The sequence below is a fragment of the Equus przewalskii genome, chromosome 4 (assembly GCF_037783145.1).
Source record: "Equus przewalskii isolate Varuska chromosome 4, EquPr2, whole genome shotgun sequence".
Classification (NCBI taxonomy): domain Eukaryota; kingdom Metazoa; phylum Chordata; class Mammalia; order Perissodactyla; family Equidae; genus Equus; species Equus przewalskii.
Window position 1 is genome coordinate 108196166 of NC_091834.1, and position 18599 is coordinate 108214764.

The 18599-nt window shown below is 41.6% G+C and overlaps 1 protein-coding gene across 22 annotated transcripts in view; it reads left to right on the forward strand.

The window, feature by feature from the left end:
• The window catches only part of DYNC2I1 (dynein 2 intermediate chain 1), a 73488-nt gene that overhangs the window by 13102 nt on the left and 41787 nt on the right, over positions 1 to 18599 (forward strand). For 13 of the 22 annotated variants that reach the window (XM_070618098.1, XM_070618099.1, XM_070618100.1 and 10 more), the window contains 5 exons: positions 1904 to 2212; positions 6086 to 6141; positions 7481 to 7535; positions 12632 to 12709; positions 13323 to 13542. In XM_070618098.1, coding sequence (XP_070474199.1) covers positions 1904 to 2212; positions 6086 to 6141; positions 7481 to 7535; positions 12632 to 12709; positions 13323 to 13542 — 718 coding nt within the window. Of the gene's footprint in view, positions 1 to 1903; positions 2213 to 6085; positions 6142 to 7480; positions 7536 to 12631; positions 12710 to 13322; positions 13551 to 18599 lie in introns of those variants that run through there. The other 9 variants (XM_070618109.1, XM_070618105.1, XM_070618110.1 and 6 more) reach the window with 4 other exon arrangements.

An 18599-nucleotide genomic window follows, 5' to 3' on the forward strand; every position in this document is an offset into this window, starting at 1 on the left:
TATTTTGGAAAATTCAGAAAGTACAAATAAGTAAGAAGAAAAATAAAAATGACTCCCCAGTCAGAGATAATTATTAACGTTTAGATATATATCCTACCAGGTTTATATATATGTCTGTATGTGTATGTATATATAAACTTTTTTTCTTAAATTGAATTTTTACTGTTTTATAAACTGTTGAAACTGAATACATTTTGGGTATTTTTCTAAGTTATCATATTTTTCTATAATATTATTTTAATGGCTGCATAATATAATATTCAATGATATGGATGTTTCATAGTTTTCTTGACGTGTCTGCTTTTTTTGGACACCTAGGTTGCTTCTGAATTTTTTTTATTATAAAGACACCCGTGGGATAAACTTTTTGCATCTATTCATAATTATTTCCTTCTGATTAATTTCTGGAAATGAACTTGCTGGATCACAGTAAATGTAAATGTTCCCCATTTGCTTTACATAAAAGCTGTAATTGTGTGTATCATCAGAACCGTTCCCGTGTCCTGAGCAGCAGTGGGCGTTGTCGTAACTGGTGGTCTTATGCTTCAGGAGGGAGGGTGCCCTGAGTGCTCTGCTGTGAGCCTGTGCCTCCTTTGCTGGCAGAGTGTCAGAGTAATTTTAAGAGTGCTTTAAAGATGGACTCTCTGCTACTCATTTGTGTGGCTGCTTTCTGCTTGTTTTGAATTTTACTTGCAGAATCTTTGTTTTTATAAGTAAGTTTAAAATTGTGAAGTGGTCAAGTCTGTCTGTTCGTTATTTCTCTTGTTGGTGTAATGCTCAGAGAGCCGTCTCCCACACCAGTGTTAGGTAGATAGTCCCCTGTATTTTGTTCTGAGTTCTTACCATTTCTTTTGACACGTAAATGTTTAATCTCCATAGAATTTATTCTGAAGGGTGTGGTAGTAATCTAACGTCACTGCTGCGGAGTTTGCTCAAGGGCTTGTCAACGTGGGTTTCTGTAGGAAGCTCATCCTGGCAGTGATGAGCGGAGTGGGTGGGAGTCAGGGAGACGCATCAGGGGACTGTTGCGTGGTCTACAGGAGGGACGGGGCGAGCGGGACCACAGGTGCCCGAGACGAGGGCTGTGAGAAAGAGCCCTCCGACTGTGGAGCAGGCGTGCAGTGGTGACCGCGCGGGTGTGAGTGGAGGAGACCTTGAATGACAGGAACGGACAGTTCAGTTTGGGGCTCCACTGAGGCATGCTCCCAGGACTGGACGTCTGAGCCAGAAATGCTACATACTAACACCCGTTCTGCAAATTAGCAGCGCGCCACTTTGTAATGGATGTCCCCAGTTACTACTGAATGTCCACAGTGGTTTTGGGGATGCAGAGGTGACTGACTAAACAATGGTGCCCAGTTTAAGAATCTGCCTGTGGGTGGGGAGTGAATGTGTGAACTGCTGAGGAGGGATAGACTGATGGGACACGCTGTGGAAAGAGGCACAGCAGCATGCTGCTCACGGAAGCTAGTGTCTTCCTGGAGCAGTCACACACCTGTCACAGGAGGGGCTTCTGTGTCCGTGGAGCTCAGCATGTGTAGGAGCTGGGGAGAGGGTGACAAGAATGACAAAGACGAGGCTGGAGAGGAGAGGAGGGGCTGGGCTGTGCAGGGCCGTATTTGCCACGCCAAGGAATCTGGACGTGGTTTCCCACGTCAGGGTGAGGGCACTTGCTGCAGTGTTGCTGTCATCCTGTAGGGTGGGTGGCCCAGGTAAAGTGGAGTAGTGGGTTTTCTCTCTCCAGAAGTTCGTCCTCAGAGTAGGGTTTTAGGAACGTCCCTGCAGTGCGATAGAAGAGTAAGGGGCAATGGTAGTTCTGTGGCTTTCCTCTTTATCGTAACATGTACGAGACGTGTGCCTGTGTTCTGTGGGCTCATGTGTTTTTCCTATGTCATGTTCACAGTTGCAGTATGGTGACAGCAAAGACAATCCTCTTAAGTATTGGCTTTATAAAGAAGAAGGTGAAAGAAGACACAGGAAGCAGAAAGAACCGGATCGAGAAAAGAAACATCGAGAAAAAAGCAGCACAAGGGAGAAAAAAGAGAAGTATTCCAAAGAACCAAGGACTCCATCCTCTGACAAGGAAGGGGAGGAGAGGCATAAGGAGAAACGACACAGTGAAGGCTTCCGTTTGGATGACGAGAGGCACCGGGGTAGTGTGGATAAGAAAGAGAGGCCATCAAAGGAAGAGCCTAGGAAGAGGGAGTACAAGGTACCATTTCCGATGCCCTGTTGTCTGTGTAGTTGCCTGAGATCTGCCGTCTAAGGGAAGCCCCATCAAATGCACCAGATCTCAGACTCATTGCCTGAGGGTGGTGACCTGGATAGAAACGTGAGTCAGCTCTGTCATATGATCAGAGAGAGAGGACTGACCTTCTAGGAAATACGAAGCAGAATCTTCTCATTATATCGTGAATGTACTTTAGTGTGTATTCAGAAGTCTGTCATAACTTTTTGAAATTTAACAGAAAAAGAAGCTGATATTTTTTAAAGTGAAAATTAGGTAAATAATTTAGCAAAATGTTTCACCCAGAATTGGTAATATAAGTTTGCAAAACAAAACAATTTCCCTCCCTTATCTCTATGTAATTACTGTACTGGCTTAATATTTTCCTACGCTCATTTCAGTATACACTGAAATACGCTTTTTGCTGTGCTGTTTTTCCAGAATCTGAAGTGAATGTGATTTCATTTTCCTGTTTCTTGGTGGTGCTCCCTTTCAGGTGGAAGCAAAATCTCCTTGTGGGGTCAGGTACTGTGAGGCTGAGGAGGGGCAGGGCTTCAGTGGCAGAGACCAGGGTGGTCAGCCAAAGCCCGGGATCTCTGATGGGCTGGTGCTTGTCCACGAAAGTGTGCATGTGTTTCCTGAGCCATGTTTTTATTAAGGATATCTCGAAAAATCTTTGTGGTTGCTGCCTGGCCTCATGGGGGTCTTTGCTGGCCTCTGCACTGCCACATGTGATAGATCAGCAGCCTCCTGTGCCTTTCCCCACACCTGTCCTCACAGCAGGGCTGAAACCCCACCCTGTCACGTGCAGCCCACTGCCTTCCTTTTGGGCCAGAGTGCGGGTTGTGTTCTTAGCAGTGACAGGACCGCCCCAAAATCGGGGTGGCCCTGTCACACATACATACACTTGTGGTGTCTTAAGGCCTGGGTTTCCCTGAGGTTAGCCGCGTGTTTACATTCCTAACTACGTATTTCTTGTCAAAAGCTAGGAGAACAGGAACTGAGAATGAGATCCTCACAGAGAGGATAGGTGTCCATTCTTCTTGACTTTTAAATTTCTTTCCCTAGATCAAAAGCTTTTCAGTGTTTTTTCCCAACATTTTATTATGAACATTTTTAAATCTACAGCAAAGTTGACAGAATTTCTACTACCTGCATCCTACCACTAACATTTTATTGAATTTGCCTATTTTATATTCCCTAGATGAGATTTATTTACTAGAAATGACATGGTTCTGTGGGTTAGTTGCCCACAGAAATGCCTTTCTGAGACACATCAGAATATGTCCGTTTGGCTTTTATTAAGGGTGGATGTAAGAAATGGTCCCACGAAGAAGATTCTTCTGCCTCTTCATAAGACCACTGCCTTCAGCAGTGCTCCTTCCATGAGGATTCACATAATAGTTAGTCCGAGGAAGGAGCTGCTTCTGACGCTGACAGGCTTCCTTTTTAGACGATTTTTAGAGAGGCTGCTGTGAGCCAGCCTCTGTTCTGGGTGCTGAGGACACAGCTGTGAAGAAAGCAGAAGGTTTCTGTTCATGGTGCTTCTGTTCTGTTGAAGAAGCCATGTGATAAAGAAATAAACAGATGGGTATGTAATAGAGTTTCGGGAGTGATTAGTGAGCTTCAGATAATCAACTTTTTCTTTGCATTGACTCTCAGGTACTCAAAATACACTTTTCAACTTAGTTCCTCTGTGAGCTTGGTGATGGTGTGGTTATCCCTGAGGAGACCATAGAGAGCTGGGCTGTCAGTGATTAGGCCAGGACAGCAGGTACAGACCAGGGCTGTTCCCAGGAGTCTGTGTTCTCCTCAGTGCTCTCTGTCTCGTCGGGATTTTTGATCCATTATTTTAATCATATATATCTTCTGTTGTGCGCCTCCTCCAGTTTTGGATTAGAGATGGAGAGTCTAATTAAGCATAATAATACAATACAGTGTCTTCTAAAGGTTACTAACCAGTAATGACTTCTTCAGTGCAGGAATCCAGTGACCTGGTGCCTCTGTCACCTGCGGCCCTTTCATCCTCCGGAAGCTGGATCCTGCCCCTGTCTGCTCCTGGGCGTGGTGACTTCACATGTCTCTGTGAACATCGGTTTCTAGCCCAGAACCCTCCTACCCAGCCCACGTGGCTTGGAGGCAAGGCACCGAGCTCACGCTCTAGCTGTGCCAGATGCAGGGTTTCCTCTTCCCCGGGTCCTAGGAATTGCACTAATGGCCTGAAAATGTGATAAAGCAGCCTGTGATGGCTGCCTCATGTGCAGTCTGTCCAGCGGGCTCTACCACGGGTCAAGACCCTCAGTGCGTGGTCTCCTCTTGTCCCTCAGAGTTAATTCTTAGAACTAACTGGATTACTTTTTCTTCTTTGTTATATCTACATAGCCTTTAAATCATATTTTTTTCCTACCTAGCACTACTGATTTCATTCTTTTTCTGTTCCAGTCTATTTTATAGACCAATGCCAGACTGTTCTTCCTGTTAAACATGTAATTATACTTTTTCCTAATTAATTTTGGAAATTTTTTTTTTTAAAGATTGACACGTGAGCTAACAACTGTTGCCAGTCTTCCTTTTTTTTTTTTTACTGCTTTTTTCTCCCCAAATCCCCCCAGCACATAGTTGTGTATTTTCAGTTGTGGGTCCTCCCAGTTGTGGCATGTGGGACGCCACCTCAACGTGGCCTGACGAGTGGTGCCATGTCCGCACCCAGGATCCAAACTGGCGAAACCCTGGGCCATCGAAGTGGAACACACGAACTTAACTACTCGGCCACGGGGCCAGCCCCTGGAAATATTTTTAAACACAGAAGAATAAAAAAATAAAACAAAAATTACCCACAATCCCAAAGTCAGAGAGAATCCATTCTGCAGTATGTGCGTATATCCTCGCAGTCCTTTTTCCTATATGTAAATGAACTTTCTAAAAACACGACATTGGAAACATGCTAATTTTTTCTTTTTATTCTGGGAAATACTTTTTAATACTGGGATATGTAAATAGCCATCTGGTGTTCTATCATGTGGTCATAACCCATATATTTAATAAGTAACCTAATATTGAACATTCAGATTACTAGTATTTTTTGATATTACAACTTATTCTGTGATGAACAGATTGAAAGTGTTAATACATGTCTTTGCTTGTTTTCTGGGAATAATTTCCTAGGAGTAGAATTCATAGGTCACAGAAAGTGTTCGAATATTTTTAACTCTTGTTAAGGCTTTGACCCATGTTGCATGTTGCCCTCCAGACTGACCTTTCCTAGTGGGCGGTTCAGTCCTGCTGTTCTTCTGCTTTGTGCTTTCTGTGGACCAGCCCAGGTCTGTTGTCTTGCTCTGCTGGGGGGAGGCGTGCTCCTTCACCTCCCCTGGGTCTTCGGCATCCAGGATCGGCCTCACGTCCCTCTTCTGCCAGTGCTTGCTCAACAACTGTCTCTCCTTTTAAACAACCTACCTACATATGTTGATTTACAATCTAATCATTTTAATTTTATTTTTAAAAATTCATTAATTCAAGAGAAGATTGTTTAAATTTTTTTCCTGTAGGTACGTATGTTTGAAAGCTTATAATTTTAAACAGTGTAAGGAACTAGTCATATTTATCTGAAAATAATGTGAAATTGATAAGTATAAATTTCTTTACCTACTGAGATAATATATAATCACCTTTTAGTATGCCTCTATCCATCTCCCTTATGTTAATTACCTAATTTACTAAAGACAACTAGTAAAAACTCTTATCTTGAAAGATACCTGTAGCGTAGATACTGTTGTTAAATTCTGAGTCCGTGGTTGTTTTACAGAGTTTACTAATTCACAGTGGTTAATTAATGGTTGTGGAATTTTTTTTCTTTGATAGAATGGTGAACACAGAAGTCAAGGTACAAGTTCAAAGAGAGATGGGACTAGCAACCAGTAAGGAATGTCTGTTCTTCCGTTGATTATTATGTATAACCCAGTTCTCACAGAATGCCTTAAACTGAATTTTTCTCATTGGGCCTAATTCTAGCCTGTAAATGAGAATAAATTATGGATGTTTAGATTATGGATCAGACGTAAGCCCTCCAAATTATATTTTAGATTTACTACAGGAGCTTGGAAACTTGTTATAAATTATTAGCCTGATTTTGCCGTTTTTATATTTGCTCATACAAGATTATAGAATCACTACATCAGTAATTTTATGTGGGAGTCTCTGAATGCGTGAGCGGCGGCCCCTCAGCTGCACACTCACGGGCTTAAGAGGGCAGAACATTTGCAGGTGGGCCATTCACCTCTACTGGCTCCTGAACACACGGCCACCGGCAAATCCCCGCTGCCCGATGTTTGTGAGTCGGACTACAAATGAAAGAGGCTTCCTCGGGCAGTGCAGCCCCGGCGCCTGAGTGAGAGCGAGGACGTTGGTGCCAGCCTGCAGGAAGGCTTGGCTGCCTTTTTCTTGGGGTGCTGGGTGGCCCTGCAGAGTCTTTTCTTCACTGGTAAAACTGAGAATAACTTTTGTGTGGGTTTGTGGAGGTGACAGTTTAGAGTTTGTCTATGAACTCTCATTTTGTGTATAAGCTCTGCATTTTAACTTCTTCTTTCTGACAACCATACTTGGTGATTCTTTTTCACAGATTAGGAGAACCCATGCTAAGTGCCTTGCTGAGACTCATAAAGCAGCACTTAGGCCTGGGGCGCAGACTCCTGGGCTGTGCCGCGGTCTGCCAGGCGCACGGGGCAGCTTCTGCTCATCTGTGTGTCTTTTAAACCACAGGCTATATTGAATCGGTGTGAATATAAGTTCTAAAAGTTGAGACTCAATCTGAAATTTTGAAAGCCTTAATTTTAGGTCCCAACTAACATATAAAATATGATTAAAAATTAGAACATGTTTAAAGATAAATCTTTCTTTGTAAAATATGGATATGTATTAAACATAAAATAATATTTGAGTTTGACTATTAAGTTTACAGGAATTTTCTAGAACTCTTATAAGGATATAGATTTATACACACACAAGTTTGTTAAAACACATAGGTTTTTCTCTCTACTTAAGATGTTTTCTATCTTGGATTACTGCTGAAATAGTAAAAATATTAGGAAGACTTTAGTATTCATAGTTCTAGTAAAGCATGCTTTGGAAATCTGCCAACCTACAGCAGTTCTTAATCATATTAAATATTGATAAGAGCCTTCACTGAGATGTAAAATGTTTTATTTTTTAAGTCTTCATTTAAAATTAATTTTCATTTTGGTCATATTTGGTTTCCAGGCATGCAGAGAATTTAGTAAGGAATAATGGAAGAGATAAAGACGCAAGAAGGAAGGTAAGACACTTACACTGATGTTATTACGCAGTAAGGTCAGCCGTATGTCTGCCTGCGTTTCCCCTTGAAAGCAGAGCCTGAGGCAAGCCTTGTTTGCAGATGGTTATTTGAGTGGTGATTCCAGTAGGCATATAAGGGATACACCTGCTATTAAAAGGCTCAAATAGTTGAAAGTAAAAAGATGGACGAGACAAACCATCAAACAGCAGCTGTAACAGAGCTCGAGTAGCTATACTAGTGTCAGATAAAGTTGACGCTGAGATGGAAGGTGTCACTGGAGTTGGAGGGACAGTTCATAATAGTGAAATAATTAGCTTGGCAGGAAGATGTAACAGTTAAAATGAACACACGCCTAACGAAAGAGCCCCAAAATGCAAGAAGCAAAGCCTGGTAGAACTTAAGGGAGAAGGAGACAATTCAGCAGTAATTGAGATTTCAGCATCCCACTGCCACTAATGAGTAGAATGACAGCATTTCACGCTGACAGATTAGACACTTGGATGAAAGGGAAACATTCCTGGAAGAAGTCAGTTCCTGAAACTGCCTTAAGAAGAAGTAGAAAGTCGGAGTAGGGGCTGGCCCCGTGGCCGAGTGGTTAAGTTCGCGTGCTCCGCTGTATGCGGTCCAGGGTTTTGTTGGTTCGAATCCTGGGCGCGAACATGGCACTGTTCATCAAACCACGCTGAGGCAGCATCCCACATGCTACAACTAGAAGGACCCACAACGAAGAATATACAACTGTATACTGGGGGACTTTGGGGAGGAAAAGGAAAAAATAAAATCTTAAAAATAAATAAATAAATAAATTCCAGCAAGTTCCCATAGTTAGCTCAAAAAAAAAAAAAAAGAAAGTTGGGGTAGACCTATAGTGAGTATAGAAATTGCGTTGGTATTAAAAATCTTCCCAGGAAGAAGCCCAGGCTCGGATTCCTCACTGGTAGGTTCTGTCAGACGTGTGTTGTTGATGCCGGCACACACTCGCAGTCTCACTCCTCACGTGCGTTGTTGATGCTGGCACACACTCGCAGTCCCACTCCTCACGTGATTGTTCCATGTTCCAAATTATCTGTGTGTGTTTGTGATAGTGAGAGTCATAATGTCTGCTGATTTTTCATTTAGTATGGCAGCATTTTTCCAGTCTTCGTTTTTTTCCATCTTCATTATCGTCATCAGAACAGTCTTCATAGGGATTAATTTATAACTATAAAATGGTACACTGTGGCCTTATTACTAACGCTTTTTCCTAGTTTTTTGTTTTGTTATTGATAATGTGGCAAACAGATTTTGGCTTCTATTATTTCTGAAGAATAATTTTTTTCTTCCGTTGGTAGTTATCTCAAACTCATGACTCGGAGGTAATCATCTTGAGCATTTTGTGCCGTGTTTTTATGTATCTGTCTCTTTATTCCATATATGTATGCACAAACATAATTTTATGCAAATTAGGCCATCTGGTATGTGTTGTTTTGATGGGGGTGCGTTTTATTCATTTAGTTTTGGGGGGTGGTCGGATCCTTAGTATCTAGGTCTAGCCATACCAAAGGAAGAAGTTAGCCTTACATGTATTTCTTCCCATATAATCTTATTTTCTTATATCATCTTTTACAATCCTTTATTGATATAGATGAGTGTTGTAGATGCGTTTTTTCTGTTTTACACACACACGCCCTGTGCAGCTTACTGTTTTTCCCAATTCATTGTGGAAATGCCTCCAGTTCTAATGGTAGAGATTGCCTTCATGCTTTTTGTGAGTAAATTTCTTGAAGTGGAGTTATTGGATGAAAACATATCTTTTTTTGTGTTTTCCTTATGTTTCCCAATTTTTCTGTAAGCTCTAGATTAGCATTGTTCACTAGAATTATGATGTGAGCCATGTTTGTAATTTTAAATTTTCTAGTAGTCACATTAAAAAAGTAACAAATACACATAACATTAATTTTAATAACATGTTATATAATCTAGTATTTCTGAAAAATATCTTTTCCATGTGTAATCTATATGAAAAATTATCGAGGTATTTTCTATTGTTTTTTTTGCCAAAGGAGCAAAATATGTGCTATATTTTTCCCCTGAAAGATTCCAGAAGTGAATTTGAAGATATTTGGCAGTTTGTGTTGGTTGTGATTAGGTCATTTGTTTTATAGCATCAACACTGAATTTATCTCGGTGTATTCTTCAGCATTTGTGGACAGCCTACGCTGTGCCAGAATAATCCTCTGGACACACAGAAGACTCCGTTTTCCTCATGGTAATGCGCCGTACTATCTCGTTTTGTGCGCAGAATAGTTTTGGGCAGTGACGTCTAAGAGCCGTGCCTTTATGGCACCAGTAGCTGCAACAGGACTAGCCCTCAGTTCTCCCACTGTGGCAGGGTGCTGGTTTTGTTTGCTCCTCCCGCTGGCACTGGGAAATGGGTCCCCTCTTCTCAGTGTCTCTCAGAGGAGAAAACCGAGCACAGGGGGCTGTGATACTTGCCCTCCATCATGCTGTTTCATCCCCCTCAGAGCCGGGACCGAGTCCCTAACCACCGAGGGCAGCGCCTCCACGAGAGGAGTGGGTGGCACCTGTCCCTCTGCTGCTGACCCTGGCTGTGCTCTGTCCCTATCACGGCCAGTGCAGAGGCTTCCTTGGTGTGGACGCTGGCTCCCAGGCATGGAAGTGAGGATGCTGGGGTCAGGAGAGCCTGCCTCTCATGTCTCGTCAGCCCTGTGCAAATGCAGGCTTCTACTTGCATTTCCTTGTCGAGCAGGACTGCTTGTGTGGGTGATTACTCTTCCTTGTGGACAGTGAACACTGGCATCAAAGGAGGGAAGAGATTTTAGTTTTTCCTTTTTTGTGGAAGGTTAGCCCTGAGCTAACATCTGCCACCAATCCTCCTCCTTTTTGCTGAGGAAGACTGGCCCTGAGCTAACATCTGTGCCCATCTTCCTCTACTTTATGTGTGGGACGCCGCCTCCGCATGGCCTGATGAGTCGTGCCATGTCCACACCCGGGATCTGAACCCACGAAATCCCGGGCCGCCAAAGCAGAATGTGTGAACTTAACCACTCAGCCACTGGCCTGGCCCCATGAGCTTTTAGTTTTCATGTGACATTTGTATTCACACTTGTTTGAGAGCCCTGGGTCGTGCTGGAGGCAGTCTTGGTGAGGGGCTGGAAGGAGGTGACAGGTTGGCCACGCGGGCTGTCAAGTGCCGAGGCCACCGCCCTCCGTGTGGAAGACGGAGGTTTGCAAAGAATGTTGCGGAGAAGAGGCTCAGGCTGAATGAATAGCCAGCCTTCTCTTTGTTGCTCTGCATTTACATTCAGGAAGTTTGGGGAGAAACAGAGACATCACAAAAGACGTGATTCAGGCTGTTGTCCGTGAGAAATATACAAGGTATCAGATAATTTTCAGAAATATCTATTATTCGGAGAGAGATCAAGGAGCTGGCGCTGTCCTCTTGTAAGAGAGGATCATTGATACTCTGAGGACTTCTTTCCAAAACTGGATGGTAAATCAGAAGGCCTTCTGCTTAATGCCACCAAGGGAGGGACAGTTGAGCTGCTTCTGATGGCACCTTCTTGTCGTCTTTTCTAGCATTGTTGACTGCACAGCAGTCCTCTGGGTTCTGGAGATAGAAGAGGACGCCTCCAATTGGTAGATGTGTCGCTGAGTGCTTCCTGACCTCTTTCCTGAGCTTGAGTCTGTTGGTCTGCCCTCTCTGGCGTGTTCCACCCTTCCTCTTCATACTTGCCGTACCCAGCTGTGCTGCTGTCCGAGTGTCCCCTCCCCCGCCTCCGTCCCTGTAGTCTTTATGGCACTGACACCTAACCAGTTTTGAACCTGAAAACGTGGGAGTTGCTTCTCTCTTGTCCCTAAGCCCAGGTCGCCCTCACTCATCTGGGTTCTCGCAGCAGCCGTTCCACCCTCATCGCGAGTCTAGTCTTGGCTCCTCTGCACCCCAGGCTCTCCCTGCCTGTGGGCACCAGAGGGTCTTGTTCACAGGTGTGTTTTGTTTCTCCTCCCCTGGGACAGAAATTCAAGCCCCTTTGGCGAATGTGTAGTGCATGCGAGGAGCTACTTAGCTTTAAATGCGGGCATGGTATGATCAGAACGCTGAGAGGACGAGAGAGGACTGGGCCGGATGGTGGGTAGAGAGGTCAAGCCTGGAGAGATGCTGGAGTTCAGCTCCCAGGTCGGGTGAGTGGGGGCCTGGAGGGCTCCTGATACGCGTGCTCCTGTGATTTGGAGGTGCTGTGTTGCCAGTAAGTAGGACATGGGAGAGCAGATATGGACAAGAGGAGGAACAGCTTTTGGAGGAAAATATGAGATGTCCAAACATATATTTCATTTTTGCTACCGTCTTAGCCTGGAAACCTGGGATGTGTTTCTACTCTGTCTTCCTGTAACCTCTTACTCATCCTTAAGACCCAGACCAGGATGGCCTTAGGGTGGTCTGTGCAGCCTCCCCAAACCTCCAGAGCACAACCGAGCATGCCTCCCACTGCAGGATTTACGAATCCCTCGGTTTATCCCCAGATTACGGGTGATGAGATTCAGGCTTGGAGTGGTTAGTGGTGACCAAGCGCACTCAATACTAAGGAGCAGGCCAGGATTCGAGCAGCATGGCTCCCCTGAAGGAAAAGGACAGGGCTGTGCTGAGTGAGAACTCCATGCCCTGAGATCTCGTTGTCGTCTATACTTCAGTCATTGGGGCGTGTGAAGCTCAGACAGGACCTGGCTGGCGTGTCCTTGAGCGCACGCTCTTAGCCGTGCACACGGGGGATGCGCTCATGGGTAAGAAATGAAATAGGGAGAGGCGTTGCTGGGAGTTTGGAATTTATTTGTATAACACTTTTTTTCATTAGCCATCAGAATTATAGAGGTTTCTCAAAAAGGGTATGTCTCTTAACTGTTTTCTCTTTTTGGTCATGCTTATAAGATAGCAGGGTATTTCTTGACGAACTGGAAATTAGGTTATGTTGGTTTTATAAGTACTTACATTTGTTAATGACAACATTAAATGAAACTCAGAAAACATGTATTTTCCCACTTTCTTTGCAAGATTCAGATTTATGATTTAATTTTTTTATGTGTTTGATTTTTGTGTCTAGGAAATTGAAAAGGAAGACATTGATTTAGAAAATGGTGGAGCCGATGAGTATATAGCCAGTTTTGAAGATGATTGTGAAGTATGTATAAAAGTTAAAACTTTGCTGGGCTTAAAAACAGCTTTGAACATCAGCTTAAATATAGTAACCTAATAGCTTTCTTCTCTTTTTTTTATTACTTTTAATATTCCATATCTGTTTGATTTAGATCTGTTACCTATAAAAGGTTTGCTATAGTTCTACCAATGCTTACTGATATGATATAATTAAATGATTTTACAATTTAACCCATTTTTAAGTGCACTGCGTTCAAACATATATATGTATACATGTATGTGTGTATGTGTGCGTATAGTATGTGTATATGCATGTGTGTGTATGTAGAGTATACATATAGCTCGTATATTTATATATACGTACACTGTCACATTCTCAGCACAGGAATGTTTGCACATTATTGTTGTTAAGAGCTCCTCCTGTATGTAGTTCTGTAAGTGTGATTCATTTTTAGAGAAACAAATGCAGCAGTTTATACAAATTTATAATTCAGTGACGTTGAAATCAGTGAACTATAAAAAGTCTTTCTTAGACGCAATGAGGACTTTGTCTATTTTACGTTATATGTTTTGTTCCGTATGAGTGTTCTTAAAGTCAGTTTGTCGTAAAGGTTGTAAAAACGTTGTTTTGTTTGTAGGACTATGAAGATGACTTTGAAGTCTGTGATGGAGATGATGATGATAGCACGAATGAGCCAGAATTGAGAGAAAAAGTCCAAGAACTTCCTCTAGCCAGAAAGAAGGAGATACAAGAAATTCAAAAGGCCATCAGTGCAGAAAACGAAAGGATCGGCGAGTTGTCTTTGAAACTGTCTCAGAAGCAAGGTCTAATGGACCGCGAAAGGGCGTCCCGGCCGGGTACGTGAGTAAGTGTTGACGTTCCATGCTCTCAGGACGTGCACTGAAACCCCACAGACAGTTGTCATGGGCGGAGTGGCTCTGATCAGGTGGCAGGCGAGGATGTATTTCCTGCCCCGTGAGGATGTCGTGCTAGGCCCTTGGAAGATGTTGGTGATGTGCGTGAAGGGCTCTCTCCTAGAAAGAAGTTTCAGTAGCTTCTCTGTGCAGCCCCTCCGGCCAGGGTGGCCATAGAACGGTCACTCTGGAGGCCCTCGCAGGGGTCACCAGGCCTGGGCATGGCCATGTTCATTTGTCCTGTGTTGTCCCTCTGAGGCATGTGCTCTTGTGTTTCTGACACTGCCGTCCTTGAGTTTCCAGAAAGGAAGGTGACAGGGTCAGCAGGAGGTCAGCTGAGAGCCTCTGTGAGGTGACTCGACCCACCCAGTGGGGATAGGGTTCAAGATCTGGCCCTGGAGTGTGTTCTCAAGGGCATGCCTGAGGAAGCCTTTTTTCCCGAAATTAGAAATATGTTTCGCTTAAAAACTCTTGGCATCTAGATATGATAAAGTTACTTGTAAGAGTACACTAAATATTATAAAAGCACTTAAAGGGAAAACAGACATTCTGATAACGAATTAGCACTAAAAAATAGCACGAAAGGTCAAATAGGACAATATTAAAAATGTTACTGGCTAATATACTTTAAATTAGTAAAATAATGAATAATTAACACAATTAATTATGATTAGCAATTAATATGATGTAATAATCCAAATGAAAGTTAGGCAGAAACATTATTACTCTCATATTTTGGGCCTGCTCAGAGGTAGCAAAACTGAGCTGGGGAGGGCGGATATATAGGATCTTTCCTAAATTTGTGGCTAAAAAATGTCTCTGAATCCTGGGGAGCCATCTTGGTGGGGGCTGTGCCTGGCGAGTGTCCGTGCCGTGATCTCTCACCGTGGAGCAGCAGTGTGCACGGGGAGGTTTTCCTGAGAGCATTCCCAGCTCGCCTGTTGTGGAGTTGCTGGCAAGTGTGCAAGATTTTATTCTGAAGCCCGGTTTTCTTAGCAGATTTTTGAGTAACTTTTTTTTTCAATCATTCGTGTCCTACACTGTGCTGAGCACTATATCCTTTAGTAGCCTGATTAATAAGATTAGGATTTACAACCCGAGATATAAGGCATTACTTTTTGTTATATTTTTTATTTGAAGGAATTATTCACTCTGATACACATTGCTAGAGTTAGAGCCGCCCTCTGGCTCCATTTTTAAAATTTTTTATTGTGGTAACATTGGTTTATAACATTGTATAAATTTCGAGTGTACATCATTATATTTCAATTTATGTCTAGATTCCATCATGTTCACCGTTCAAAGACTAATTATAATCCATCACCCAGCACATGTGCCTGATTGCCCCTTTTGCTCTCCTCCCCTCCTTCCTTCCTGTCTGGTAACCACCAATCCAGTCTCTGTTGCTATGTGTGTGTTTGTCGTTGTTTTTATCTTCTACTTGTGAGTGAGGTCGTACAGTATTTGACTTTCTCCCTCTGACTTATTTCGCTTAGCGCGATACCCTCAAGGTCCATCCATGTTGTCACAAATGGCTGGATTTCATCCATTTTTATGGCCGAGTTGTATTCCATTGTTTATATATACCACATCTTCTTTATCCATTCGTCTCTTAATGGGTACCTAGGTTGCTTCCAAGTCTCAGCTATTGTGAATAATACTGCGATGAACATGGGGGCGGTGCATGTATCTTTATGCAGTCGTGTTTTCATGTTCTTTGGATAAACACCCAGCAGTGGAATAGCTGGATCATATGGTACTTTTATACTTACTTTTTTTGAGAACTCTCCCTACTGTTTCCCATAGTGACTGTACCAGTTTGCACTCCCACCAGCAATGTACGAGGGTTCCCTTCTCTCCAGATCCTCTCCAACACTTGTTGTTTCCTGTCTTGTTAATTATAGCCATTCTAACCAGAATGAGGTGATATCTCATTTTAGTTTTGATTTGCATTTCCCTGATAGTTAATGATTTTGAACATCTTTTCATGTGCCTCTTGGCCATGTGTATATCTTCTTTGGAGAAATGTCTGTTCAGATCTTTTGCCCATTTTTTAATTGGGTTGTTAGTTTTTTTGTAGTTGAGATATATGAGTTTTTATATATTTTGGATATTAACCCCTTATCAGATATATGGTTTGCAAGTAGCTTCTACCAATTGTTAGGTTGTCTTTTCGTCTTGTTGATGGTTTCCTTTGCTGTGCAGAAACCTTTTGCTTTGATGTAGTCCCATTTGTTTATTTTTTCTGTTGTTTCCCTTACCCAGTCAGACATGGTACTTGAAAATATGCTGCTAGGGACTGATGTCGGAGGGTGTACTGCCTAGGTTTTATTCTGGAAGTTTAATGGTTCCAGGTCTTACATTCAAGTTTTTTATCCATTTTGAGTTAATTTTTGTGTATGGTGTAAAATAACGGTCTACTTTCATTCTTTTGCACGTGGCTGTCCAGTTTTCCCAACACCATTCATTGAAGAGACTCTCCTTGTCTCCATTGTATGTTCTTAGCTCCCATGTTGAAAATTAGCTGTCCATAGATGTACGGGTTTATTTCTGGGCTCTTGATTCTACTCCATTGATCTGTGTGTCTGTTTTTGTGCCAGTACCATGCTATTTTGGTTGCTGTAGCTTTGCAGTGTATTTTGAAATCAGGGAGTGTGATACTTCCAGCTTTGCTCTTTTTTTCTCAGGATTCCTTTGGCTGTTTGGGGTCTTTTGTTGTTCCATATAAATTTTAGGATTCTTTGTTCTTATTTCTGTGAAAACTCTTGTTGGAACTTTGATAAGGATTGCATTGAATCTGTAGATTGCTTTAGGAAGCATGGACATTTTAATTATGTTAATTCTTCCAAACCAAGAGCACGGAATATCTTTCCATTTGTGTCTTCTTCAGTTTCTTTCAACAATGTTTTATAGTTTTCAGTGTACAGAACTTTCACCTCTTTTGTTAAGTTTATTCCAATGTATTCTATGTTTTTTGCACTTGTAAATGGGATTGTATTCTTAATTTCTCTTTCTGCTACTTCGTTGTTAGTGTATAGAAATGCAACTGATTTTGTATGTTGATTTTGTATCCTGCAACTTGACCATATTCATTTATTATTTCTAAAAGTTTTTTGGTAGATTCTTTAGGGTTTTCTCTATATAAAATCATGTCTTCTGCAAATAATGACAGTTTCACTTTTTCCTTTCTGACTTGGATCCCTTTTATTTCTTTTTCTTGCCTGATTGTTCTGGCTAGGACTTCCAGTGCTGTGTTAAGAGTGGTGAAAGTGGGCATCCTTGTCTGGTTCCTATTCTTAGAGGGATAGCTTTCAGTTTTTCTCAATTGCCTATGTTAGCTGTGGGTTTGTCATATATGGCCTTTATTATGTTGAGATACTTTCCTTCTATACCCATTTTATTCATATTGTTATCATAAATGGATACTGTATCTTGTCAAATGCTTTCTCTGCATCTATTGAGATGATCTTGTGGTTTTTATTCTTCATTTTGTTAATGTGGTGTATCGTGATTTATTTGTGAATATTCAACCATCCCTGCATCCCTGGAATAAATCCCACTTGATCATGGCGTATCATCTTTTTAATGTATTGTTGTATTCAATTTGCTAATATTTTGTTGAGGGTTTTTGCATCGATGTTCATCAGTGATATTGGCCTATAATTTTTTTTGTGTTGTCCTTGTCTGGTTCTGGTATCAGGGTAATGTTGGCTTCATAGAATGAGTTAGGAAGCCTCTCCTCCTCTTCAAGTTTTTGGAAGAGTTTGAGAAGGATAGATATTAAGTGTTCTTTGAATGTTGGGTAGAGTTCACCAGGGAAGCCGTCTGGTCCTGGACTTTTATTTTTGGGGAGGTTTTTGATAACTATTTCAATCTCCTTACTGGTGATTGGTCTGAATTTCAAATTCTCTATTTCTTCCTGATTCAGTTTTAGAAGGTTATATTATTCTAAGAATTTATCCACTTTTTCTAGATTATCCAATTTGTTGGCATATAGCTTTTCATAGTATTCTCTTATAATCTTTTGTATTTCTGAGGTGTCCATTGAAATTTCGCCACTTTCCTTTCTGATTTTATTTATTTGAGCCTTCTCTCTTTTTTCTTGGTGAGTCTAGTTAAAGGTTTGTCAATTCTGTTTATCTTTTCAAAGAACCATCTCTTGGTTTCATTGGTTTTTTATATTTTTTTTAGTCTCTATTTCATTTATTTCTGCTCTGATTTTCATTATTTCTTTCTTTCTACTGATTTTGGGCTTTGTTCTTCTTTTTCTTGTTCCTTTAAGTATACTGATGGATTTCTTACTTGAGATTTTTCTTGTTTGTTGAGGTAGGCCTGTATTGCTAAAATTTCCCTCTTACAACTGCCTTTGCTGTATCTCATAAATTTTGGCATGTGTAGTATTTTCATTTTCATTTGTATCCAGGTATTTTTTGATTTATCCTCTAATTTTTTCATTGACCCAGTTGTTCGGGAGCATTTTCTTTAATCTCCACGTATTTCTGGCTTTTCCGATTTTTTTTTCCTGTAGTTGATTTCTAGTTTCATACTGTTGTGGTCAAAGATGCTTGGTATTATTTAAATTTTCTTAAATTGATTGCGACTTGTTTTATGGCCTAATATGTGATCAATCCTGGAGAATGCTGCATGTGTATTAGAAAAGAATGTGTATTCTGCAGTTTTTGGATGGAATGTTCTGTATATATCTACTAAGTCCATCAGGTCTAACGTGTTAAGACCACTTTTCCTTATTGATCTTCTGTTTGGATGATCTATCCACTGGTGTAAGTAAAGTGTTCAAGTCCCCTACTATTATTGTGTTACTGTTTCTCCTTTTATGTCTGTTAATAATTGCTTTATATAGGTGCTCCTAAATTGGGTGCATATTTACAAGTGTTATATTCTACTGTCGGATTGTTCTCTTTATCACTCTGTAGTGCCCTTCTTTGTCCCTTGTTACAGTTTTAAAGTCTGTTTTGTCTGATATAAGTATTGCTACCCCA